This window comes from Callospermophilus lateralis, chromosome 13 (assembly GCF_048772815.1).
Source record: "Callospermophilus lateralis isolate mCalLat2 chromosome 13, mCalLat2.hap1, whole genome shotgun sequence".
Taxonomy (NCBI): Eukaryota; Metazoa; Chordata; class Mammalia; order Rodentia; family Sciuridae; genus Callospermophilus; species Callospermophilus lateralis.
In genome coordinates, this window is record NC_135317.1 from 105,768,652 (window position 1) to 105,796,638 (window position 27,987).

Here is a 27,987-nt window from a genome sequence, read left to right on the forward strand (position 1 = left end):
AGAGAAGAAGAGGAGGAAGGGGAGGGAGGAGGGAGGAGGATGTGAGCCTGGGTGGAGAGAGCCCTGCTGGTGACACTCAGAGCCCTCCCCTGGAGCAAGCGGGCCCCCTCCACAAGGACCCAGAGAGCCCAGGTGCTGCATGCAGAGGCTGAAGGCTGTGGAGCCAGAGAAGGAGCCAGCAAAGCCATGGTGAGCCTTTGGCCCAGAGATTCCAGACACGCAGAAACTCTCCTGGGGCTGGAGGGGCAGGTGGCATGGGACAAGAAACAAGCCATTTCATTTTTGGTTTTTAACATGTAGAAACCAAAAATGCTCTCAGTCTCAGAATGTGATCCTAGGGTGTCAGGTGGCCGACGTCCTCCCCTGCGAGTCTCTGGTGAGAGGGAAGTGGTGCTTGGGCAGTGAAACACGGTGCTGCCAGAGAGGTGTCCTCTGCAGAAAACATGGCCCTCAGGCTGCAGAGAACCTGGGATGCTGTCATTCAGTTCTCAAAATTTTATTTCTTATTTAAAAAAGAAAATGAACTGCTGTGCTTCTCTGGAGTCTGGTTATGTAATTCTCTTAGGTATTTGAAGCATTGGCTGATCATGATCAAGTGTGAGAAGACAGCAGTCGATCTAAACACCAAAGGTCATTAAGCGCCAAGGAAGACTTAACAAATATACAAATATTCAGTAATTTGACCTGAAAGCTCCACAGACAAGCAGGCACAAAAATTACTGGGATATAGAAAAGCATCAGAGCAATGATGATCAGCAATTTGAGGCTGAAACATGAAATCAAAATGGAACAAAACTGCAGGAGGTTTGGGTTGATGTGATGTGACTTTTCCTCCCTTGTCTGGGAAACCTCTGATGGGGGACAGGGTTTGTGCATTTGTGTGTTTCATCTGGAACTTTCAGAAAGTTGCAGGTACCTCCACCCCTGCCAGGTGCTTTAAACCTGTCTCCAATCTAAATTGTCCTGTGTTTTATTGCAGATATTTCCAAGGAAATGTCAGAGTGCACAGAGGGGCTTGGGGATCACCCAGTTGTGGATCTGGACAGTGCTCTGCTGGGGTATGTTGTGACAGCCACACATTGCTAAGCCTTTTAATTTATGTTCATTTTCTCAAACATCCACTGAGGGTGCATAGATGCAGGGAAAATTACTACCAATTCCATCCCTCTGTGACCTCTCTCTTCTTCCTCAAGCCCTTGGTACTTCCCCAAGAACCCCCAACCCCCAATCTTGTCTGCCACAGCCTGTGCTGCAGACTCCAAATCCCGACAATCCCACAAAAGCCTTCAATTGAGAATGAATAAGGTTAGCAAATAAAGCAATTTCTGCAGTTCCAGTTGAACTCCTTCAGGGCAGGGGACTTGATCACTTTTTTGGTCCTCCTCTGGGTGATGCTGGAAGTTTTCTGTGAGTCTCAAGATACTCCAGCCACAGCTGGGACCTTTCCCCATGTCGGCCTTTAGGAAATTATCCCAGGATAAAATAGGAGTCTATAAGTATTGGAGTTTTATGATATTATACTTCAATTCGTTTTAAATGATTGACAATCAATAAGAAAATGAAATTTGAATTTCTAAAATATGTTAGTTAAATTTCTCATAAAGGAATTTTGAGAAAAAAAAAAACATTTTACAAAATAGACCTAGAAAGCCATTGTAACCATAAAAAACAATGCCACGAGGAAGATATCCCATGTTCAAGCAGAGGTCTGGGTTCTGCTTCCCATCTGCTAACAACTAGGGCTTGATACTGAGCAGTCACTTACCCTCCTGGGCCCTCAGCTCCTCCTCTCTGAGTGGCAGCTCAGCCTGGAGACAGAGCTGGGCTCTTCTCAGCTGAAACACTTGAGTAGGCATGCTTCCTGCTCTGTCTTTCAGAATTCCTGGCACATCATGGAACTGACTGTTGGACCTACCACTATTCTGATCAACCCATGAACTGGGAAAGTGCTAGAAAGTTCTGCCAAGAAAGGTACACGGATTTAGTTGCCATACAAAATAAGAGAGAAATCGAGTACCTGGAGAAGACAGTGCCCTTCAACCGTTTTTACTACTGGATAGGAATCCGGAAGATAGGAAACATATGGACATGGGTGGGAACCAACAAGCCACTCACAAAAGAAGCAGAGAACTGGGGACCTGGGGAGCCCAACAATAGGCCCAAGGAAGACTGCGTGGAGATCTACATTAAGAGGATGAGATATGGGGGCAAGTGGAACGATGAAGCCTGCCACAAACCAAAGGCAGCCCTCTGCTACACAGGTGGGAGACCAGGCCACGAGGAAGACCTGAGCCAGAATAATCAGACCTACCCCATGGGAGTGCTGGGTGGGGAGCAGGAGCTAGCTCACTCTCATCTGCTTCCTGTCCCCCAAGTAGGCATGGATCAGGTCACTGCTGAGCATTTCTGGTGTGTGAAGCCGGTTCCTACACCCCACACCCATACCCCTAATTCACGTCCCATCCAGGTGCTAAGTACATTACATGGGAGGCAGGGAGGAGGAGGAGTTAGCCAGGGCCCCTGATGGAGGGCAGGAAGGGACACCAAGAGCAGGGCTGGCTGAGAGCTGGGCTCACCTGGCCTGTGTCCTCCTTGTAAAGCAGGAGCCTGGGCTGAAAGCTGCCTCCGTGACCTCCTGGCACAACACTGCACAGGCTTGTTGGGTGGCTGTCACAACAGTTCCAGCCCAGCCAGGATTTTTCCAAGCCGGATTTTAACAGTGAAACATGGTTCATTTGGTTCCTCGTAAACTGGACTCTCTGCTCCTTTAGAAATTTGGACTTTTTATCTTAGTGCTTCCCATAAGGAAGGACTCCAAGCACAGTGCAGAGGTGGGTGAGGCCCAGCCTTCATTTACCCATCATTGACTGAAAGCCAGCCATTTCAAGAGTTTCAGTGTAAGCAGCCTAAGCAACTTCTCCCCAGCTGTCAGCATGTTACTCTCAGCAAGTTGACTTTAAAAGCACACATGTGTCCTGGGCTGTATGCCTAGCATATTTTATAAACTGAAATTTTAGCATGTGATTTTTATGCAAAAGTGCTTTGAACATATAAATAAACCTTTCCTGCTTATTAAAATAGTGCGGATAAACAGTTACCTATGACTAAAGAAATATCTATTAATCCTAAAAGGCAATCAATTGAGACACTGTTTCTCTGACCCTCTTAAAGCTTCTTGCACACCCGGGTCATGCAGTGGCCACGGAGAATGTGTGGAAACCATCAACAATTACACCTGTAACTGTGATGCTGGACACTATGGGCCCCAGTGTCAGTTTGGTAAGCCCCTTCACTCCTTTGCAAGTAACAAGACTCACTGTAGCTTATGATGGAAGCTGATTGGGATGAAATGATACTAGCCATTCTGAGAAATGGGAAGTTGTGATCAGAAGTTATAGTTTTGCAAGGTGTTATCTTTCTGCAAAGATTCCACATGTCAGTGTAAGGTTCAATTCACTTCACAGGTGTTTCTGATTTCTACAGGAAACAGGTGTGTATTGAACTCTACTGTAAGGAGTCAGGGGAGATCGATTCCTGGTCTCAGGGAGCTCACAAACTGATGAGCTTAATGACTTAATTAGAGTTCTTTAGTCTGAAAGAAACTGTACAGTTTACTCTTAGGAGAGAGAGTTACACAGAAGGTAATCTCACTTTTTTATAAAGTGATGACAGGGAAAGCCAGGAGAAAAGTTCATGATGATACATAGCGCATGTCAGAGATGTGTAACAGCAAATTCTCCATGTTCACTTGGGCTAAGTATTTCAGGAGAACACAATAAAAGATCTGTCATAAAACCTTCCCTTAAAGGATTTCTGGTTAGTTAAGGGAAATCTTATCTGTTCACAATTGAGTGTGAGGGAGACAAGCTGCAGTGAGCCCAGGGCCTGGAGCTGCTGGTGAAGGAGCCCAGCCTTATCTGCAATGAGAGGCTCCTTAGCATCTTCCCTGGTAAGTGGGCAGTTAACCCGGAAGCACATGGTGGGTGATGGAGAGGCTCTTCCTGGTCTTTGTCAGTCACTCAGAGGCAAGGAGGTGGAAATGGAAAGGAGGGAACACACAGGTTAAAGCCAGGCCTTGACCCTGTCACCTACTACTGAAGGAGACACGCCATACTTTGACTGATGTTGGTAGTTTCAGAATAAGTTTTAAGTATCTGATGTATAGAATAGAAAATTATTGACAAAAGCAATATTTGTAAAGAATATGACTTAAAGCCAAAGTGGATTCAGATGTCAACTGACTGGAATTTTTCTTAATCTCTGAGCCAGGACTGCTACCTAAAATTTTACTCCTGTTCTGGAACTTTATTTTTTAAACCTTATATAAGTGTATTTCAATTCATCTCCTTTCAAACATTTAGGTTTTTTTTTTTTTTTTTTTTTTTTTTTTTGGTCTTTCTTTCCCTCATGCCTTTCTTTTCTGTTTCTGTTTCAACATAACATCACTCGTCTGGGTTCCTACATAGGCAGGAATCCCAGCTCTTTAACACTATTAACTTCAACTTCCATCTTTTCCTATGGCTTTTTATGTCCTGTCAAACTTTCTTACTTTTGTGGACCCACAGATTTCTCTTTGGACTGAAAAATCTGTCTTGAGCCCTCAACTCCAAATATGTGAAGGATTTCTTTGGGGGATATCCAAAAGAATATCAAGTCAATTATCCTAGCCAGCTTTCCTTTAGGCACTCTTTATCCCCTGTAGAGCTACCGTGCTCACGGGCACGGCTGTGACAGTCTCACCTCCCCCAACATGTATGCAAGGTAATCCGTTATCAGTATTCAGAAATTATGATTTTCTCCAATTTGTGTCCTGTTGTCAACTCTGTCACTGCCCACGTTGTCTTTCTTCTAAATGATTGACATATTCTTCTAGATGTGATCCATACCTTTAAATTTGCTTCCCTCAAATATATTGCTCATGCCTACTAACAATTAAAAAATAATTAAATATAGCCTACATATGTGACCATCAACCCTAATATTTGTGCTTAACACTTGTCCTACAGATGAAATCAAAGCCCCTCAAGACCTAACATAAACTTGATCTTGGTCCTCATTATATTAACAAAAAAAGTGAAGAGTATTTAATCTGAGTTCCTATATTTCTTCCTAATCACATCAGACATCATTCTCTGTCACCTCTTTCCTTCAAGTACCATCAAAATACTTGTGTTTTTCCATTTGCCAAGTGTGTTTCTTATCATTGAATTTTCTCAAGGGTTCGTTATCATGTTTAACATGTGGCTGACACTATTGTTCATCTTCAAAACATAGTCCAGGAATCATTCCTTCCAGAAATATTTTCTTGGATAGCAAACTAGGCCCATGGTTATCAAGTGGAGACCTTGGATTCATGTCCAGACACTAGGCTCTTGACCCTTCCCGACACTGTATCTTTCCTTATTGAAGTGGTCCAGTGTGAAGCCTTGGAGGCGCCAGTGATGGGTACCATGATCTGTAATCACCCTTTGGGAGACTTCAGCTTCAGCTCACAGTGTGACTTTGCATGTTTTGAGGGAACAAGCTTACTTGGTCTGGAAAAAATAAGTTGTGGGCCATCTGGAAACTGGTCCTCTACAGAACCAACCTGTCAAGGTGAGTAACTTCCAACTAAATACTATATCACGATAGCCCTGGGTTTACAGTCTGAGAAAATGCAGAAGAGTCTTGCTCATCTGTGCTCCATCTTCTCCATGTATTTGTTCTCATTGTTCCCATGCTTGTTGAGAGTCACACTGAACGCTTCTTTAAGATCAACAACTGCCTTATTCCTGGCTGCCTCTCTGGGAGTCAGGCTGTGCACCTGAATTGAATTGGACCATTTAATTTCCTTTGATTCAAACTTGTACTGAATGTGGAAAATAGAAAAATTCTCCTCATTGCTTGAAACCAATTTTTACTGAAATCTCAGGATGAGGTCAGAAGGAGAGCTCTATGTTGATCATAAGGAATAAGACATGAGACACACCACATTTTTCACGGGCCATGAAAGGGCATGAAATGTACAGGTTGTGGTTTCCAAGTCTGAGTCTGATCTTCTGTTTCTGTAGAAGGTAGTCAAAAGTCAGTGAGCTAAACGTTTGCAGTGAACCTATAACAACAGAACAGAGGGCAGGAGGATTCCTGGAGTTTTACCAAGCCCCTTCCAAGAAGTCTGCTTATGCAGATCCCTGTTTGCTCTGAATTTCTGACTCCAATACTCCAGTGTATTCAGGCTCTGGTGTGATAGTTGTTCCCCAGCCAAGGCCTTCACTCCCACTTGAACTGGTCTGGGTTTGAAATTCTCTCCCCAGATAATGCCAATGATACAATGTGAAGATTAGTGAATATTTAGATAGGACTTCTGAAGAGGCAGGATCTGTTCTAGGGTTTTGACTTATAGTTATCAAATAACATGTAGCTCCTACCAACTCCATGAAGTTAATACACTTATCATCATTAACCATTTAAACATGAAGAAACCGAGGTTGCAGGCTTTAAGTGACCTTGCTTGAAGGCACAGGGTTGTCAACTGGCTGAGCTGGGATTCAAACCCAGGCAGCAGGTCCTCTTAACCCTTTCCAACACTCTTTCTTTCCTTACTGAAGTGATTCAGTGTGCGGCTTTGGAGGTCCCAGATCTGGGCAGCATGGACTGCACTCACCCTCTGGGAACCTTCGGCTTCAGCTCACAGTGTACCTTCAAATGTTCTGTGGGAACAAAGCTCCTTGGAGATGGTAAAACAAGATGTGGCCCACTTGGAAACTGGTCATCTCCAGAACCTACCTGTCAAGGTCAGTGACTTCTGATTAGTGGCTTTGCCATTGTAGTTCTGGGTTTACAGTCTGAAAAAGCCCAAAGAGCCTTGCTGTTCTGTTTCCATTGCTCCTCGTGTTCCTTTTCCCTGTTCACAAACTCTTGAGTCCCTTTCTCTAGTTACCCATCTGGCCCAGCACTGGGAGCCTCATGGGGTCTACTGGTGCCATATCTGTGACTGCATCTGCTGCACTCAGGCTCTGCCTGCAATCAGGCACTTTTCTTGTGCACCTGAACTGAATCAGGTAACCATTTTCCTTCATTTGGACTTGTACTCTTTGTAGAACATAGAAAAATTCTCCTAATTCCTTGAATCTATTCTCCATTGAAATTTGAAGAGCAATATCCAAATGAAAGCTTGTATTTGTTTCATAAGGAATAAGACAATACGTTGTAATTCTTGCCGGAATGTCATAGAACGTTCCAAATATGTAGCTTTTGATTTCCAAGTCTTCTTTTGGTCTTCTGTGCTAACAATCAGAGCAGAGATATAGACACATTTTCTGAGGAGGATTGTAAAAAAATTCAAAGAACTGAATTTCCTCTTAGCTTAGGAGAATAATGCAGGCTCGAGGCCAGAATGATTTCTAAACTTTTATGTTCTCCCCTTCCAAGAGAACAGAATATGGAGGTGTGCTCTTTCTCAGAAACTCCAAATCCCAACACACTAAAGTACTCAGGGGCAGCTATCTAATAGTTACTCTCAGCCACGCTGGTCTTCCCACTTATACCATCAGATTTAGGTTCTCACTCCAGATAATGCCAATAGCACCAATGTGAAGAACAGCTAGCATCTAGTTAGGGCAAGCCATGTGTGTTCTAGGCGTTTCATGCAGTAATTCAGTGGCATGCAGCTCTCCCACCAGGGATTAATACAGTCATCATCTTTGTCCTTTTGTAGATGAAAACACTGAAGTTGCAGGGCTTAAGCGACCTTGCCTGAGGCACATGGTTATTACCTGGCGGAGCTGGGATTCAAATCTCAGCCACCAGGCCCTCTTAACTCTTCCCAACACTGTCTCTTTCCTTACTAAAGTGGTCCAGTGTGAGGCTTTGGAGGCCCCAGAGCTGGGCAGCATGGTTTGCACTCACCCTTTGAGAGTCTTTGGCTTCGGCTCACAGTGTACCTTCAAATGCTCTGAGGGAACAAAGCTACTTGGAGATGGTAAAACAAGATGTGGCCCACTTGGAAACTGGTCATCTCCAGAACCAACCTGTCAAGGTGAGTGACTACCTGTGTCCATGCTACTCCGTGTTGCTCCATGTATTTCATTCTCATTGCCCCCACATTTCTTGAGGTCATCTACAGTTATCTATTTCCCCTGGCACTTTCTTGTGCACCTGATCAGATTGAATGATTTACTTTTCCTTAGTTTGGACTTGTACTGAATGTGGAATATAAAAAATTCTCCTTATAGCTTGAGACCAATCTTCACTTAAGTCTCAGGACGAGGTCAGAAGGAATGAAAGGGCATGAAATGGCATGAAATGTTCAGGCTGTGGTTTCCAAGTCTGAGTTTGATCTTCTGAACCACCAATCAGAGCAGGAAAATCTATAGTGAAGAAGGTAGTGAAACGTCAGTGAGCTAAATGTCTGCAATGAACCTAAAGGGAATAACAGCAGAATAGAGGGCAGGAGGATTCCTGGAGCTTTACCAAGCCCCTTCCAAGAAGTCTGCTTATGCAGATCCCTGTTTGCTCTGAATTTCTGACTCCAATACTCCAGTGTATTCAGGCTCTGTTTGTGATAGTTGTTCCCCAGCCAAGGCCTTCACTCCCACTTGAACTGGTCTGGGTTTAAAATTCTCTCCCCAGATAATGCCAATGATACAATGTGAAGATTAGTGAATATTTAGGTAGGACTTCTGAAGAGCCAGGATCTGTTCTAGGGTTTTGACTTATAGTTATCAAATAACATGTAGCTCCTACCAACTCCATGAAGTTAATACACTTATCATCATTAACCATTTAAACATGAAGAAACCGAGGTTGCAGGCTTTAAGTGACCTTGCTTGAAGGCACAGGGTTGTCAACTGGCTGAGCTGGGATTCAAACCCAGGCAGCAGGTCCTCTTAACCCTTCCCAACACTGTCTCTTTCCTTCCTGAAGTGGTTCAGTGTGAGGCTTTGGAGGCCCCAGAGCTGGGCAGCATGGACTGCACTCACCCTCTGGGAACCTTCAGCTTCAGCTCACAGTGTACCTTCAAATGCTCTGTGGGAACAAAGCTACTTGGAGATGGTAAAACAAGATGTGGCCCACTTGGAAAGTGGTCATCTCCAGAACCAACCTGTCAAGGTGAGTGACTTCTGACTGGAGGGTTTGCCATGGTAGTCCTGGGTTACAGCCTGAAAAAGCCCTGAAGAGCCTTGCTGTCCCGTGTTCCTGTTGCAGCACATGATTTATTAACCTGTACTTGTTGAGTTCAGTTATCCATCTGCCCTGGCACTGAAGTCTTCTTAAGATCAGCTGTGTCTTATTCATGCCTGTGGGGCTCTCACTGTTCCTGGAGTATATCAGACACTCTGCACACCTGAATTAAATTGGATGATAGTTTTCCTTCATTTGGTTTTGAACTTTATTGGAAAATAAGGAACTCTAGTAATTTGAGTCTCATCTTCATTGAATCTTAAGGGGAAGGTCAGATGGATGACAAACCTTTGATCAAAAAGGAAGGACATTAGAAGTACAATCCTTGCCCAAATGGCATGAAAGGGCATGAAACATGTAGCCACTGGTTTCCAAGTCTGAATTTGATCTGGGACTAACACTGAAAGCCTGAGAATTGATACAGTTTCTGGAAAGTGTTGTCAAAATCCAAAGAGCTCTCCTCTGCATCTGAATTAAGGATAGTAAGAACGGAATGGACACCAGGATTATTCTAATGCCTTTTTCTTCTCTCCTAAAACATCTATTACCCTGGCCACACTTGGTCTGAACCTCTCACTGCCAACTCTCTGGAATACTGAGCTCACATCATAGTTATTCCCCTTCCAAGCTCTTTGTGCCCACTTACCAATCTGACTTGGAATCATCTGTCCAGATAATGCCACATAACAATATGAAGAAGAAACCCAACACTTAGGACTTCTTAAGGGCATTACTCTTACAGAAATTGAATGATATGTAGCTTCCGGACTAGCTCTGTGAGGTTAATGCACTTATCATCTTTGACCTTTTATAAATGATTAAACTGACGTTGCAGGGCTTAAGTGACCTTGCTTGAAAGTATGGGGTTGAGTTGGAATTCAGATCCTGCAGCAGGTCCTCTTAACCCTTTCCAACACTGTCTCTTTCCTTACTGAAGTGGTCCAGTGTGTGGCTTTGGAGGTCCCAGATCTGGGCAGCATGGACTGCACTCACCCTCTGGGAACCTTCAGCTTCAGCTCACAGTGTACCTTCAAATGCTCTGTGGGAACAAAGCTACTTGGAGATGGTAAAACAAGATGTGGCCCACTTGGAAACTGGTCATCTCCAGAACCTACCTGTCAAGGTCAGTGACTTCTGATTAGTGGCTTTGGCATTGTATTTCTGGGGTACAGTCTGGGAAAATGCAGAACAATCTTGTGATTCCATGTTCCAGTTGCTGCACGTGTCTCCTTCTCATTTATTGCCTAGGTTTTGAGTTTGGTGATCCATCCACCCTGGTTCTGAGGACTTCTTGAGATTAGCAGTGGGTGTTGTCGTTGTTTTACTTTCCCTTCCTCCTCGTCCCCTTCTTTTACTGATCTCCCTTTGATTTTCAAGAGATCCCCCACCATTTTCTTTTCCCTTTTCCTCTCTAGCTTCCACATATGAGAGAAACCATGTGACACTTGACTTTCTGAGTTTGGCTTATTTCATTTTCATAATGTTCTGAAGTTCTATCCATTTTCCAGCAAATGGCATTATTTCATTTTTCTTTATGTTTTATGAAATATCATTATATATATACCATATTTTCTTTATCCACTCATCCATAAGTGGAAACCTAGGTTGGGTCTACAGTTTGTTTTTGTGAATTATGCTGCTGCAAACGTGGGTATGCTTTTATCACACTATCGTATGCAGACATTATTAGGACAAGTACTGAGCAGTGGAATAGCTGGGTCATATGGTTTCCATGTCTAGTCTTTTGAAGAAGCTTCCTACTGATTTCCATAATGGTTGTACTATTTTAGAATCCCAGCAACAGTGTAAAAGTGTTCCTTTTCCCCCACATCATTATCATTATTATTATTTACTGGGGATTGAACCCAAGGGAACTTAACCAATAAGCCATATCCCTTAATTTTTTGTTTTGAGACAGGGTCTCAGTAAATGGCTTAGGGCCTAAGTTGCTGAGGTTGGCTTCAAACTTGTGATTCTCATGCCTCAGCCTCCTGAGCCACTAGGATTACAGGTGTGTGCCACCATCCCAGCTGTGTTTGTATTCTTGATGACTGTGATTTAAGATTCCTTTTTTTTGTTTTAAGATTCTTGATGATGATGTCATAAGATGAAATGTCAGTGTAGTTTTGATTTGTATTTCCCTAACTGCTAATGATGTTGAACATTTTGTCATAAATTTCTCAATCATTTGTATTTCCTCTTTTGAGAATTGTCTGTTTAGTTTAATTACCCATTTAATAATTGGGTTATTTGTTTTTCTGGTGTTAAGTTTTATGAGTTCTTTATTCTGGATATTAATACTCAATCAAAAGAGTACCTAGCAAAGATTTTCCCCATTCTGTAGGTTCTCTCTTCACATTCTTAATTGTTTCATTTGCTGTGCAGAAGTTTTAATTTGATGCACTCCCATTTATTAAGACTTGGCATTATTTTCTGAGCTTTAGGGTGTCTTACTGAGAAAGCCGTTGCCTGTTCCTATATGCCTGAGTGCTGCCTCTACATTTTCTTCTAGGAGTCGTAAAGTTTCTAGTCTAATTCCTATAGGTCTTTGATTCATTTTGAGTTGATATTTTTGCAAGGTGAGAGAAAAAAATTGTAGTTTAATTTTTGTTTATATGGATAACCAGTTTCCCGGCACCATTTGTTTCAGTTTGGGTGATTTCTATTGTAATATCATCAAGTTTTCTGTTTCTTCTGTCAGGTGTACTATGCTCACTAAATGTGTTTTTAATTTCCAATATTTCCTGTGAATTTTCTCTTATAGTTGGCATATCACTGTCAGCATTATTCATCCTGTGTTGCATGTTGTCTACCTTGTCCTTTGGAGTCAAATAGCTTATTAATAATTATAATTATTTTCAATTCCAAGTCCTTTACTTCAAACATGTGAACCATAACTGAATTTGGTTCTGATAATCACTTTTAAATTTCAGACTCATTTTCTCTTGCCTTTGACATGCTTTATAATTTTTTGTTGAAAGGCAAAATCATGAGGTGAATAGTCCTTTACTATGTGTCTATTTTTATGACAGTACCATACAGTTTTGCTTTTTTTGGTTTAGAATTGCTTTGGCTATTTTGGGTCTTTTATTCTTCCAAATGAATTTTTTCAAGTCCTGTGAAGCCTGTCATCATTATTTTTATGGGGATTGCATTGAATCTGTATATCGCTTTTGGTAATATGGCCATTTAGCAATGCTAATCCTGCCTATCCATAAACATAGGAGGACTTTCCATCTTCTGTGTCTTCAATTTTTTCCTTCAGGTTTCTAAAGTTTTCACTGTAGAGGTCTTTTGCCTCCTTGGTTAGATTTATTCCTTGGTATTTTATTGTTTTGAGTCTATTTATTGTGAATGGAATTGTTTTCCCGATTTCTTTCTCAGCAGATTCATTGTTGGTATATAGGAAAGCTATTGATTTTTGTAGGTTGATTTTGCAGAATTTGTTTATTAAGGAGTCTTTTGGTGGAGCTTTTTGGATCTTCTAAGTATAGGATCGTATCATCTGCAAACAGCTATGTTTGACATTTTCCTTTCCTATTTTTATCCCTCTTATTTCCTTCTCTTGCCTAACTGCTCTGGCTAGAATTTCTAGTATATATAAATTGGAATGGTGATAGTGGGCATCCTTGTCTCTTGGTCCAGATTTTAAAGGTAATGCTTTCATTTTTTCCCAGTTACCATGATGTTGGTTTTGGGTTTTTCATATATATCTTTTATGATGTTGAGCGAGGTTCCTTCTATTTCTAACAGTGTTTTTTTTTTTTTTTTTAAATCATGAATCTGTGCTAAAATTTGTCAAAGGCTTTCTCTGTATATGTTGAGATGGTTAAGATTTTTTGGTCCTGAATTCTATTTATGTGATGAATTGCATTTATTGATTTGCATATGTTAAACCGTCCTTACATCTCTGGGGTAAAACCAACTTGATCATGATGTAAAATCTTCTGAATATCTTGTTCAATACTATTTGCTAATATTTTATTAAGGACTTTTGCATCTAAGTTAATCAAGGATATTGGTTTGTAATTCTCTTTCCTTATCTAGTGTTCTTATCTAGTTTGGGTATGAATGTTATACTGGTTTCATAGAATGAATTTGGAAGTGTCCCATTCCTTTCCATTTCATGGAATAATTTGAGGAGCATTGGCCTTAATTCTTCTTTAAAGATCTGGTAGAAGAATCCATCTGATTATGGATTTTTCTTTTATGGAAGTTTAAAAAAATATTATACTAGTTACTGGTCTGTTTAAATTTTCTATGTCCTTTTGATTCAATTTTGACAGATTGTATGTGTCTAGAAATGTATCCTTTATTCTAGGCTTTACAATTTGTTGGAGTATAAGTTTCCAAAGTAGTCTCTAATAATCCACTGGATTTCTATGATGTCTTTGGTGATTTATTCTTTTTCATCTCTGATTTTATTAATTTAGGTATTTTTTCTTTTTCTTTTGGTTAGTTTGTTAAGGGTTTATCAAACTTTTTTATCTTCTCAAAGAGCCAACTTTTTGTTTTGTTGATCCTTTGTGTTTTTTTTTTAAATTCTCAATTTCATTGATTTGAACTCTTAATTATTTTCTTTCTTCTACTCATTTCATGATTGGTTTGTTCTTCATTTGTAAAGGGCCTTGAGTTACATTATCAGGTTATTTATTTTAGATCTTTCTAGTTTTCTTAATAGGCAATCATAGCTATAAACCTTCCTCTTAGAACTGGCTTCAGAGTATTCCAAAAGTTCTGGTATGTTGTATCATATTCTCATTTGAATCTTAGAATTTTTAAATATCCCCTGATTTCTTCTATCACTCATTCATCATTCAAGAGTGTATTGTTCAATCTCCATGTGTTTATATAATTTCTGTAGGGATTTTTGGTGTTGATTTCAAATTTCTTTCCGTTATGATCTGACCAGCTGTAAAAAATTATATCAATTTTAGTTTTATTTACTAAAAGTTGCTTTGTGGCCTAAAATATGGTCTAGTTTGGAGATGGTTCCATGAACCACTGAGAAGAAATTTTATTTGCTCTTGTTGGATGAAATATTCTATAGATGTCTGTTACGTTCACTTGATTTATTGTATTTTTCAGGTACAAAGAATCTTAACTGAGTTTTGACCTATCTAATGTTGAGGGAGGTGTGCTAAAATCACCAGTATTATAGTATTGTGTCCATCTGAGGCTTCAATTTGTGTAGTGTCTCTCTTATGTAATTAGTTGCACCCATGTTTGGGGCATAAATATTTATTATGGTTATATTTTCTTGTTGGATTGTTCCCTTTACCAGTATGAAGTGACTTTATTTGTCTCTTCTGATTAATTTTGACTTGAATTCTGCTTTATTACCATACGAGAGTAGCTATTCCTGTTAGTTTTCAGGCTCCATTTACATGGTATATAAATTTCCATTTTTTTCACTTTCAGCCTGTGGCTGTCTTTGCATGTAAGGTGAATCTCTTGAAAACAGCCTAGAGGATCTTGTTTTTATCTGTTCAGTCTGCCTATGTCTTTCAATTGAAGAGTTGAGACCTTTTACATTCAATGTTATTGCAGAGAGATGTTTATTAATTTCTGCCATTTTGATTTATTTCTAATGTTTAATTTGGTCCTGTTTCTCATTTGCTTAGCTACTCTTCAAATGATATCTGTTGATCTGTGAGCTCTGGGGTTTGTTTTTCATTTCTTCTGTTTGTAGTATTTCTTTAAGTCGGTTCTGTAGTGCCAGCTTAGTAGTCATAAATCATTTTAGATTCTGCTTATCTTGTAGTGTTCTTATTTCATCTTGATTTTGAAGTATGGATATAGCAATCTTGTTTGATCTTTATTTTCTTTCAGGACTTGGAACACATTTCAATACTTCCTGACTTTTAAAGTTTGTGCTGAGAAATCAGAAGTAATTTTGTTTGGCTTGCTTCTAAATGTAACCTTAGGTTCTCTCTTGAGGCTTTAAAAATTCTACCCTTGTTCTGTACATTAGGCATTTTAATTATAATGTGTTGTGGAGAAGTTATTTTTTGATCTTGTCTATTTGGGGCTCTGAATGTGTCCTGTATCTGAATATCCATCTCACTCTCAAGGTTTGGAAAATTTTCGGTTGTTATTTCCCTGAAGAGGTTATCCATTCTATTAGCCTGAATCTCAAAACCCTCCTCAATTCCAGTGATTCATAAGTTTGGTCTCGATATTGTCCCAGAGTTCTTTTCATTCTGATCATGGTTACTTATTTTGCTTTCTTTAGTATGTCTGAATGTTCATTTCTGGCCACTTTGTCTCCCAGTCTGAGATCCTGTCTTCACAATGGTCAACTCTATCAGAGAGACTTTCAGTTGAACATCTTATTTGATTTATTATGTCTTTCATTTCCATGGTTTCTGCTTGGTTCCTTTTCTATACCTCTGTCTCTTCATTGGACTTCTCATTCATATGCTGTACTAATTTCCTTAATTCATTCAGTTTTTTCCTGTGTTCTCTTGGAATTCATTGATCATTTTTATAATCATTCTTTAATTGATATTTCATTCATTTCATTATATTTGGGGTCAGTTTCTGGCGACTATGACCTTTATAAGGTGTTATGTGACCTTGTTTTCACATATTTCTTGTATGTCTTGTTGGGTTTTATGCATCTGTTGGGATGAATTCCTCTTCTACCCTTACTTTGGGGTGTGTGTGTGGTGTTGGGGATCGAACACACGGCCTTGTGCATGTGAAGCAAGAATTCTATCAACTGAGCTATATCCCAAGCCCCATAATTTTGGGATTTTTTAGGCATGTCCTTCACTTGCCAAAGTGTTTGTAGAGTGATGTAGATTGGGATAGGATTATAGGTGTGGTATCCACAGACTTCGCATTCACTCTTTCTGTTTTACTGTAGGGATGGGTGTCTGTGGGTAGGACCTGAGGGTCCACTCCTAGCCATTCCGACTTGGGGTCTGGTTGTTGGTTTGTGTTTTTGTGTTTTCTATTCTTTGTACTAAAGTGTAGCTAAAGTTTGGATGTCATTAAATTGTGCACAGAGGTGTGCTGTCTTTTGGCTGAGTTTTAGTTCAGCAACAGAGTCTCCACTCTGTGAACTTGTGGTCTCCCAGCACCTCATAGAATAGGGGAAACAAACAGTAGCAACAACTCATGCAATCAATATATAGCATTAAAGTAAATGCTCAGTTTCTCCTATGACATATACATTAATGACCACAAAAAACAGGAATGATAGTGTCAGCAATTACCAACAGCAAAAATAATTAAGAACCCAAACTAGATCTAGCATTAAAGAAAGCAGAACGTGTCAGGTGTGTTATCCACAGCAATGATAATTGAACCACATGAATGGTGGGGGCAGGAGTTATATAAGCAGTAGTTATAAAAGATGTGGAAAGTGCAGTTCATTTAGCAAAAAGGAAATGTGATAGGATGGTAGAAGAGAGTTTACATATTCAAAAAGTAACAGAGAGAATGCAGAAGAGATACAGCAGGTGATGCATAACAGAATGAGGAGGAAAAAATAAGAAAACCAAAGTAAAGGGAGAGAGAAAGAGAGAATTTTGTTCTCATATGCCCACAAACACAGCCTTCCCAGGCTTAGCCCCTGAGTGTATTCACACCCTCCTTTTCAGAATTCTGACCTGCTTCAAAAAACACACTGAGTTGCCAGACACAAAGGAAAAGTGAATTGGGCTCTGCTTTGTTTTTCTGGCCTGACGCCCCCTGGGTACAATCTTCTCTGGGCCTGTTTCACTCATGTTCTGCTAGGCACAACCTAGGTCATGAGGTAGGCACTTGGGGGACAGTATGGCAATGCGTGCTATGACCTCCCAGCTCCTGCAGCAGCGACTGCAGCATGGCCACCTCAAGGTGGCTCTCGCTTCAGCTCTTTGCCTGCTGGTTGAGAAACACAGAGCACTTTCCTAACATCAGTTTGCAGCATAGCCTCTGGAGTAGCCAAGTTCAGGTGCTTTTCTCATCTACAGGCTTTTTCCATGCAAATCTGTGCCTGTGTTCCTCTCTGTTATCCCTCTCCTCTGCATGAACCAGCCCACTGCTGCAGCTGGCTTGGCTTGTGCTCCTTCATGTTCTTTGTTTAATTAATCCAAATGTCTGAGTCTCTATGAACTATGTCTGTCCAGTTTTTGAACTGGAGTTAAATCCCTACTTTGCTGAGAGGCAGTACTCCTGTACTTGCAGCCTGAGCCATGGAGCAATGGGAATGCAGCCTTCCTCTAGTCTACCATCTTGACTTTCCAAGATCAATAGTGTTTTCTTCATGGTTGTCTATGTGGGACTCAGACTATAACTGGAATATATCAGGCACTTTTTTTCACCTGAGTTGAATTGGAAAGTTCAATTTCCCTTCATTTGGTCTTGTACTAAGTGTGGAAAATAGAAAAATTCCCCTAATTTCTTAAGACCAATCTTCATTAAATTCTCAAGAGTAAGGTTTTGTAAGAATTATGGTTCATTTTTGATTGAAAAGGAGTGAGAAATGAGAGTTGGAATGTAATAGTTGTCCAAATGTCATGGTAAGGCCTGAAATGAGCCCACTGATTTCCAACTTTTCACTTCATCTTCTGTACTATCAATCAGAGCAGGAAAATTGATGCTCTTTTTTGAGAAGTTGGTCAAAATCCAAAGAGCTAAGCTTCTATAACTGAGATAAATAGAATAAAGACAGAATGGAGGCCAAGATGATTCCTGAACTTTCAACTTTTTCCTGCCACGAAGACTCAGTTTGGAGACCAGCTCTTTCTCTGACCCTCCTGCTCCCAACAGTCAAAAATACTCTGGCTAAGGTTAGAATTATTTCCCAACTAAGCTGGTAAATCACCTTTAATGCAATTTTGGTTTTAAAAATCCAATTACTTCCAGTGATGTCAAACTACCTAATATTTAATTAGATCTTCTATGAAGCCATGCTGTATTCTGAGTCCTTGATTTATAGTAATTGAATGGCATGTACTTCCCACACCAACTTCACGAGATTAATATAGTTATCATTGTTGACCTTATATAGATGAAGAAATTGAAGTTTCAGACTTTAAGTGACCTTGCTCGAAGGCATGTGGTTGTCAACTGGCTGAGCTGGGATTCAAACCCAGGCAGCAGGTCCTCTTAACCCTTCCCCACACTGTCTCTTCCTTCCTGAAGTGGTCCAGTGTGAGGCTTTGGAGGCCCCAGAGCTGGGCAGCATGGACTGCACTCACCCTCTGGGAGCCTTCAGCTTCGGATCGCAGTGTGCCTTCAACTGCTCCGAGGGAACAAAGCTACTTGGAGATGGCAAAACAAGATGTGGCCCACTTGGAAACTGGTCATCTCCAGAACCCACCTGTGTAGGTGAGTAACTTTAGACTAGAGGCCTTGCATTGGTCATCATGTGCTTATGGTTTTAGAAAATGGAACAGAGTCATGAAGAAGTCTTTATTTACTTTTGGATCATATTTTAATATGGCATAGATTGTAATGTAATGCTTTTCTAAGGCATCATTCTAACTAAATTTAAAAAAGAACCCCCCCCCCCCCCGCAAAAGGTTGTTTGTCTCTAAATCCAACCATCAGTGCGCAATTGGGTTACAGCAATATAATATGGTTACGTTTTCATTTTATTTTTCTAATTGCCATGGTGTAAGCAATCAGTCTTGCTGAAGAGTTTAATTTTGTTCCTCACCTCTTATTAACACTTGTTTTTTATATGGTGTCCTACTCAATACCAACCAATTTTCTTCACAGGGTCAGAAGTCTTTCTAGATTGTTTTATTTGGTGTGTCTTAACATATTTTTTTGCTTTTCCTCTCACATGAACTACCAGGGAAATAACACTGCTATAAAAACACACAAAGCAAGCTGGGCACAGTGGCACAGGCCTGTGATCCCAGTGGCTCGGGAGGCTAAGGCAGGAGGATGGCAAGTTCAAAGCCAGCCTCAGCAAAAGTGAGGCACTAAGCAACCCACTCAGACTCTGTCTCTAAAAAATAGGCCTTGGAATGTGGCTCAGAGGCTAAGTGACCTGAGTTTAATCCCCAGTACAAATGAACACACAAAGCAATGTCTTCATCTCTTCACATTTGAAATACAGTAGATTTTTTTCCCTTTTTAATTCCAAGATTATCCCCACATGGAAGAATATTGGTGGTTGTCTGCACATGGGAAGTTCTGATGACATTTTCTACATTCATCCTCCTGAAACACTGGATTAAGTAGTTCAGTTCTTAAAAGAAATATCAACATCCTTTATCAAAATCCATCTACCAAATTTTACAGAATTGGGATTGTAGAGTTGGGATGTTTTTCAAAGCTTCCTGGGTGAGCTCTACAACAGGAGAGAAGGTGGAGATTCTGCACATTTGTGAGAATACTCCAGGGTGCTGTTAGGCAAGGTGTGTGCCCTGCTGCTTCATCAGGGCTGCCGGGGCTTCACCTCCAACCTACCACTCACCATCATTCCAAGAAGATAAAGTCTGGAAGCATCACCAGAAGTAACGTCTAGAAACGAGGACTGCTATATGCATGTGGATGGTCCCATCTTAGGTCAGACAGTTTTGGCTAAAAATCTTTGGTCAAGGGAGAGTTCTCTGCTCCGAAGTACTATCTTGAGTTCTCTTGTTCTGTCTTTTCCATTGAAGTGATTCAGTGTGAACCTCTGACAGCACCTGACTTGGGGTCCATGGACTGCACTCACCCCCTGGCCAACTTCAGTTTTACCTCCACGTGCACCTTCAGCTGCTCAGAGGGAACCGAGCTAATTGGGGAGAAGAGAACTGTTTGTGGATCCTCTGGAATCTGGTCCAGCCCTCATCCAATATGTCAACGTAAGTTCGCCCAAGACACAGAAGACTTGAAGATGGGGCTGATGGACACACAGATGGTGGGACACATCTACTGAACTTGACGCTTCCTTTTGTACAGTACAAGTTTGTATGCATTAACTACTATAAAATGCTTGGCTGTCCTTGTCTCCTCCTCTAGTGACAGCTATTTCTGTTTTTCATTCTCAACACTTCCTGTCTGAACTTTTAAAATCTAACCCGCTGTCTCTGGTGACTTAGCTCTTCTCCATTGTTCTTTTCCCCTGCTATCTGACTTCTCTTCTCTGTTAGTCCCTTGAAATGCCTCCTCAGAGGTCATCCATGGCCACCTAATTCCCCCTCAGCTGATGTCTCCCAAGTCTGAGCAAGAGAAGGACTGTCTTCTTCACCTTCCTCTCTCCTCCACCTGACAGGTGCCAGCAACACTTGCTGGATCAAAGGCACCTTAAATTAGCATATGAGAGGATGGCCACAAGGTCTGCCCCACATGCCATCTGCCCAGGCTACAGAGGGCCTCCTGGGTTGGGGTCTGTAGAAGTCACTAGAGAAGCTAACCTCTGTGTGTCTAGAGTGCAGTGGGGCAGGCAGCAGGAGGGGCAAGAAGGCCTCTGAGCGTCAGGTTGTCGGGTACGTTTGCTTTGCAGCCTGGCTAGCATCCATTCCCTCATCTTCCTCAAGCCAACAGGTGCCTGTTTGGTACCTCTGGGAACTTCAGCCTCTCAGCATCCTGTATTTGAGAGTCTGGTGGAGGCATTGTGTGAGTGCTCAGCAAAGCAGCTAGAGGAGCGAGGGCCCCAGTTGGACCCTGTGCCAACATGGGAAGGTAGCTTCCTTCATCAGGAGGTATCCAAGGCAGGTTTCTCACATTGGGACTTTTTCAATAAAATGAAACTACAAATGAACCAAGTTATATTCACAAAGGATGTGTAACTGAGTCCTTTTCCTTGTTGGGGAAGGAAGTGGAGGGAGGTGGTAGGTCTACATCACTTGATAGATCAGTGCAGGTCTTGGAACATAAACTCTAGTGCTGACGTTTGCACGTGTGCTTTAAAGTAAAAACACTAGTAGTTTCCTTTGACAAGTTTCCCAGGTCAATCATTGGCTTCTCTTTTTCCTGAAGCTGTATATGACTTTGTATAACTTCTCCGTGTCTGAGGTCCAACCATTGAACAAAGCTCAATACAATGATAACCTTTTCTTGCCAAGATTTTGTAGACATTCCCAGGAATTCTACCAAACACCCATCAGGTGACAGAGAATTTCTAGGCACTAGGCTAAAGGCTGGACCAGTCTGTTTCTGCGGTAGACTCCTGGGGTGGGGGGCCTTTCCATGCATCCCATCTGTCAAGGCCATCAAGGGGCTGTTATGGGAAGCCAGGAGGGAAAATGTCAAGAATCAGGAGCTGCACCAAGGAAATGATGCTGTGGTCTCATATGTGCCTTCCTGCCTTCTGTTTCAGAATCAGACAGTTTCTCAAAGATCAAGAAAATTCTTGTTCTCCATAACTCACTCCTCATTTCAGTGGCAGCCATAGTCACTGCATTCTCTGGGTTGGCATTCATCATTTGTGTCACTAGGGGATTAAGAAAAGGTATGTGAATTTAACTTCATATGAAAATAAAAGAAGTATAAAGTTAAAAAGAAAGAAAGAAAGAGCCTCACAGGAAATTGAATGTATTAGATTCACTTGAAGCAGAATGCCAAGCTTAAAGTTCTATAGACAATCAACCCAGGACACACCTCCATTAAAGCAGGCTGGCTGACTTGCTTTGCATTAGGCAAATTTTGAAAATGCCTGTTATCTTGAAGACATCTTGCTAGGGGGATGACAACTAACTGAGACATTTACTCTTATTTAATTGTGAGAAAAGGAGGCATAATCTCTGTCCTCTAAGCACCTATATGCCTCTGGTTTCAGTTTTACAGTTTCACTGGGAAGTGAACCCAACATCCACTAAGGTTTTCAGGTGCTGCTCTCAAAAACCTGACTTCTTGAAGAGTCCCAGTCCTGTCTGTTTCTGGACTGTCCCCGGGGAAACCCCCCATCCTCTCCCTGCTGTCTATCACCAAGGAAGGCCACAGCTGTAACCAAGTACTCCATGCGCACCGCCCTCCAGCCTGGGCTGGAGAGGAGAAGGCAGAGCAGGACTGCCCTGAGCAGCTACTGTCTGCTTCCTGGACTCAGAGTGGAACACCAGCAGAGAGGCACACAGTGTCACTCCCCGTTGTCCCTGCAGGGCCCACCCCTGAAGGTGGGCAACAGTCTGCAGCAGGCCTTGGTGTGCACTGCCACATGTGGCCGACTCCCTTGGCAGAACATTCACAGCTACAACTCACAGGCACTAGGCAGCTTTTAAGATACACCTGTTTCAAGTTCAGGGGCCATGGACAGCCTCAAAGCAAGTGCAGACCATCTCCTCTGTGCTAACTCTCTGTGGCATCAATGGGTTGACATGTAAGTTTCCCTTCCTTCCAGTAGGCAGCATGTGTTCTGTCACTGGATGTGGGATGCCAAGCACAGTGGCAATTCCAGGACTCTTCTCCTCCAGTCCCTGGTCCTGCACTCTGATCCAATCTTTCATCCACAGTTAAGGAGATGCCAGATTCATTTTCTCACCAACTTGAAAGACATGGAGGGGGCACAACCTGGGAGGAAGAACCTCAGTAACTAAAACCTGAGAGCACTGAGCAGTCACAGTGTCCTCCCTGCTGCTGAGAATTCCAGGGGACTGGATTCCACCATCACATTCCCTCAGTACTTGGGGAAAGAAGAGTGACAGCTGCCTGTCACCAGTGACCATTCCTTCCATGGAGAAGTCCAAGCCTGACCTCAACTGTCCTTTCTTTCTTCCTGCCTTGGGTGATGAGGGCAGAGCCAGGGGCTGGAGAATAGAGTGTTAGTCACACCTGTGCCCTGCCCTGGGATGTGCCCTGCCCTGGATGTGGATCTTTAGGGACTTTGGGGATGAAAGTCACCTTTGTAAGGAGGATGCTTGTCTCCAAATTCTTAGCTTTTATCCCGAAATTCAAAGAATAGAATCAAGGTCATGTGTTTTTCACGAGGGGTGAGCTGGCTAAGACTCTTGTATGAGTAGGTGAGAAAGGCAGTAGGATTGTTTTTTAAGTTTTTTACCTGGGAGTCATTTCTGTACAAGATCTCAATCTGATAACTTGAAAACTGCATGCCCTGCTGTGGGAATCAGTATGGGGCAAACAGGAAACAGATAACGGGCACTTAGGCTAGTTACAGTTATGCCACCAAGAGCCAGAGCCCCAGAGATCCCTGACTCTGTGGGAAGTCAGAGTTAATGCAACATGTAGATGTCTCCATTTGTGAATCTTCAACCAGGATCTCGACTTTCATATAAGTGGCTTTCTCTTCCAAAGTTTTAATTGTAAGTTGGTTCTTTAATGTATGGAGAATATATTGCTACAGGGGCAATGCTAGACATGATGGCTTGGTTTTCAGTTTAAATTCACAGAGCCTCAGCTGATGTGTTTAGAATTAGAAGTGAAAAATAATAATTGTATTCATATACAGGATGCTTCTGAGAATCTTTTAGATTGTTAGGTTCAAAAATCCGGGGAAAGGCAGCAGATGATGAGCAGCTGCCCTGAGATGTGGGCTGACAGGTGGCTGGGCATAGTGGGTGTCCCCAGCAGGCAGTTCAGCCCAGACATCTGTGTTTGTGAGCAGCACAGTGAGGGATTGAGCCATGAGGCTCTGCATCCATAGCCTGCTGTGCCTGGGAACCTACCAGGGTAGATTGAAACTGCATACCATGCTAAAGGGGACTTGGGTGCCTCTAGACACATGGGGGTCCACCTAACAATTGCATAATATATTTCAAAACATAGTTTTGGGGGTGGGAATCTTCCTTTCCCCTTACTTTAAAAATTGAAATTGTCTACTTTTTGTTGATGCCATTTCTCTTTTCTATTTTTAGGCACGAAATCTCAGATACGGTAAGTTTTATCAGTGAATAATTTCCATATTTGTTGATCCTTTCTCTAAGTAGAAAATGCTTCTTAAAATATTTTTTATTGTTATGGCTAGTCACATTAATTCCATGGTTAACACCATGGGAGTCTCATCTAAATGAAGTTTTTAGGTAAAGTAATAAATTGCTAGCTTCTTAAAATTTGGGTGTCTTTTTTTTTTTTTGGTGCTTATAAAGCAAAATATATGAATGTGTAAATAACTCTCTATTAGGAAGAATTATTGTGTAAAGGGAGCTTTTCCTGATTGTCCCTGATGTTTATTTAAGTGTTAGAAGCATTGTGTTGTTTTTTTCTGGAGACTTCACATGGTCACTGAGAAACACTCCATCCCACAAGCATTTATTAAGCAACTAGTATACATCACGCCTTGGGAAGAAAGTACAACCCCAGACCCCGAATTTAATATATTAAATCTTTTTTTTTTTCTCACTTTGGTATTGAAACTCTAGTGCTTTAATTGGAGAAATATTGCAGAATGTTGAGAAGAGTTGAGGACACATGGAAATGCATGGTCCATCTGGCAGCACTGATGACGGCCGGAGATTTCAGGTTTATGAGTTTAGTGGCTTGCTTTGGAATTTTAGAGAGGCGAGTGTAGGAAAAAACAACTGTGGAGATGAGACTTGGTGAGGGGCTAAGTGCCCAGCTGGACAATGCAGTTGCTTTTAAAATGCTGCGTGTGAGGGCTGGGGATGTAGCTCAGTTGGTAGAGTGCTTGCCTCCTATGCACAAGGCCCTGGGTTCAATCCCCAGAACCCCAAACAAACAAACAAACAAACAAAAATGCTGCAAATGAAGCCAGATGATTCCTGAAGAAGCTGGGGCTTGCTCAACCACCCTACCAGCCACCAATCATCACTGAGAAAATCTTAGCCTTCAGGGGGCTGTAGCTCAGAGTGCAGCAGAGAAGCTCAGGGAGACGGGGCACCAAGGCCAGATCAGGAAGCTGTATATAAGGCACACTAGGAGCGGGGTCTCATGCTGAGCTCTGTGGAATGTCACCGGGGACACTGATGCAGTGTGTGCATCTCACATCTTGTGGGGATCACCCTGCCCGGAGTGCAGACCCAGAGGTGGGTGAGTCTGAGGCAAAAACACCAGTCTGGAGATATTTGGAGTTATGAGGTTAAAGCTCAGGGTGCCCGTTTAGAGAAACCACAGTGGGGCTGGACTCATGAGGCAATAAGAGGTAGGATCAACTGAACGTGGTGCGTAATTGGCAGAGAGACACATAGAGAGAGAGAGAGAGCCAGAAGAGTCAAAGAGGCTGCCTGAGTCCTACCTGGGAACTATTGGGGGTGGTGTTTACCGCTGAGACATGAACATAAGAGAAGGAGCAATTTGGGACATGAAGATCTCAAGCTCAGGTTTGTACATGCTGAGCTTCAGGTGTCTGGGTCTCTCCAGCACAAAGGGCAGGAGATATGGATTTGGGGGTTCTCTCATTTCAGGAGGTGACGGCCATCACAGGAGGGTGCACAGTAACCCAGGGACAGTGTGAGCGTGGGAAAGGAAGAGGACCTGGGAGAGGGTGGCCGCCAGAGGAGCATCAGTATCTAAGTCAGCTAAGGAAGGAGGAGAAGGAGATGGCCCAAGCAAGGAGAGGGAGACTCGGGAGCCACAAATCTAGGGAAGAAGGAAGTGGAAATAGTCTCGATGTGGCTGGAAGAACAGCAAGGTTCTAGGGGCTATAACATGGCATCCCTGGGAGAGCGTTCCCAATGCAGACACCAAGATGAAGTCAGAGACCAAAGGGCTGAGGAGTCATTGGGATGAGGAGGGGAGGTGGAACATGTGTTTATGTATTTAAAGTCGGGCTCTGAAGGAGGGTTGTGGGGTAAGTGAATGGGGACATAGATCAGGGGTTCCCTTCTATTTTTGGCATTGTGGTGTCTCCTAAGTGAAAGATGCAGTTTTCCCTCCGGTGCACCTGGAAGAATTTCTTTGTGATTAAAAACTTTTTCTGCTCCCATTTTGCCCCATACTCATCACCCTATCCCCAGCCCACTGTTCTTTTGTGTGTGTGTGTGTGTGTGTGTGTGTGTGTGCGCGCGCTTTTTTCTTTTGGATCGGTGCTGGTTGATTTTGGTGCTGGTGTTTTACCCTGGCTACATCCCAGCATCTCACTAAGGTTCTGAGGCTGACCTTGAATTTGCTGTCCTTCTGCCTCAGCCTCCTCAGTCACTGGGATTACAGCCATGTGTCACTGTGCCCCGCAGCTCAGTCTTTTGCTACCTTCTCTGTGGGGACTCTGAAGTCCATAGAGTAAAGGACGGCTCTGGAATGATACCTGACTTGCTCAATCCTAATTCTTTGTTTCCAGTTTCAATTCAGTGTCTTGCATGTCCACACGCACTTAAATACAGTAAAAGTTGACACATGTGTAACTACAGTCTCAGTTTTAATGAAGATCAAACCTCATCTCTGTCCTCCACGTATCAGAGGGGCGACACTCACATAGAAAATTCGTAAAATTGATGGTATCATTGCTTTCCAATTGCAGTAAATCAAAGGGCTCTGCTCACACTGAAGGGTCCCACTGCACTGTAGCTCACCTGTGTAAGGGAGCCCACCCAATCCAGCCACCTGCAGCCTGCCCGCATCCTCGGCCATCTCCCTTCTCAGCTGGCCAACTTCCACCATCTCAGCACCAAACAAAGGAGGGGACACGGTGATGGCCAGAGCTGTTTGGAAATTGTGGGTGCCTCTGTCTCTTCCTATGAGACCCATCCACACGTCTGAGCCCCTGCTTCTTTCTGAGCACCATTGTTAACACACAAGAAGCTTCACTGAAATGCTGGCTGCAGGTGGCATCTCCTCAGCTATCAGGAGAGGGACTCCCTGACTCCTGCTGAATGCCCCTTCCCCTGCCCCAGGTCTCCTACCACCTCCTGCTTCAGCCCTTAGACTCCTGGCAGCACCCGCCCTCGCCCTCCTTCTTCACTAGCTCTCACCTTGGCCAGCCAGTGGCAGTCTCCCCTCCCTGGCGTCCCTCTACAAGGTCAGTCTGTACCGGGCAATTTTGGACTTAAGTATAATCTAAACTTCTAACCCAGTCTGTTTTTTAAATTGTAATATGTTCTGATTTCTTTCCAATAAAATTGGATGCTCCTTAAAGGCAGAGATTGTGCAAGATCTCCAGAAAGTCCAGTTGGTTGCTTGACCCTCGGTAGATGTGTCCAAATGAATCAGAGAGCATCAGAAAGTGCGCCCTTAGGGCAAGTTGCAGCAAACCTCTCTCCATGGCATGCGATGAGACTTCACCTGATCAGGGCTGGATTCTCAGGAGAGAACAGGCCCCATCAGAACCTAGTCAGAAATACCTCCTTGCCCCATGGCCAGACCAGCCTTCCTACGACTTTGAGCCTCTTAAGAGAAGAAGCTTTGGGTAAGGATTGCACTTTCCCTTCCAGAGTCGTTTCAGGTTCTGCATTACAGCAAAGGCTAGTGCCAGAGGCTCTCCATCTTGCACAGCTGCAAGGATGTGTCATCCACATTCATGTGGCTCCCAGGGCACCCTGAAGTTGTGCAGTGCACGACCTGCACAGACTCACAGCCTGCATTGGCAGCCCTCACTCTGAGTGCTGTTCACAGGGACATCAGGGTCAAGGACCCCAGTGGAGACTGCTTTGGGGAGCAAGATGTGTGTGGTTTAGAAAGTCATCCTCAGGCGTCCATGTTTCTGCCAGTTCCTGCTCTCTGTCAGCTGACGTGCCTCTTGGCTGCCTGTCTTCTCCCTCTTGACTTGGCCATTGTCCACAAGTGCCATGGAACAGACAGGAAGAAAATCTGCCATCACCAAGCAGCCCACAACCCATGGAGGGACAGGGAAAAGGAGTGGTCGTGAAACTCCACCCCCTTTGTCCCGTGGTCCTGCTGACCTCGTGGGCTCCCAACATCTCCTGACGCACGCAGCCTCCCTGGGGGGCCCTGAACAGAGTGTGGCTGGACTGGGCTTCCTCTGCATCTGGGCACGAAGCTGGTCCTAGTGCAGTTCTGCTAGTGGTGTGTCCAGTGCTGATGGATTAG

General features: G+C 42.8%; 1 protein-coding gene and 1 non-coding gene across 2 annotated transcripts; both read left to right on the forward strand.

The window, feature by feature from the left end:
* The first annotated feature begins 122 nt into the window (after positions 1-122).
* Positions 123-27,947, forward strand: LOC143412156 (L-selectin-like). Its single transcript, XM_076872947.1, has 9 exons — positions 123-189; positions 980-1,058; positions 1,878-2,261; positions 3,172-3,279; positions 18,301-18,486; positions 19,773-19,958; positions 21,416-21,547; positions 23,904-23,922; positions 27,722-27,947. The coding sequence occupies exons 1-9, from the start codon at positions 187-189 to the stop codon at positions 27,945-27,947; spliced, it is 1,323 nt and encodes a 440-aa protein (XP_076729062.1). The 5' UTR covers positions 123-186.
* On the forward strand, positions 24,646-24,719 carry Trnar-ccu (transfer RNA arginine (anticodon CCU)). Its single transcript has one exon. It is a non-coding gene; the product is annotated as a tRNA-Arg (tRNA).
* Positions 27,948-27,987: the final 40 nt, after the last annotated feature.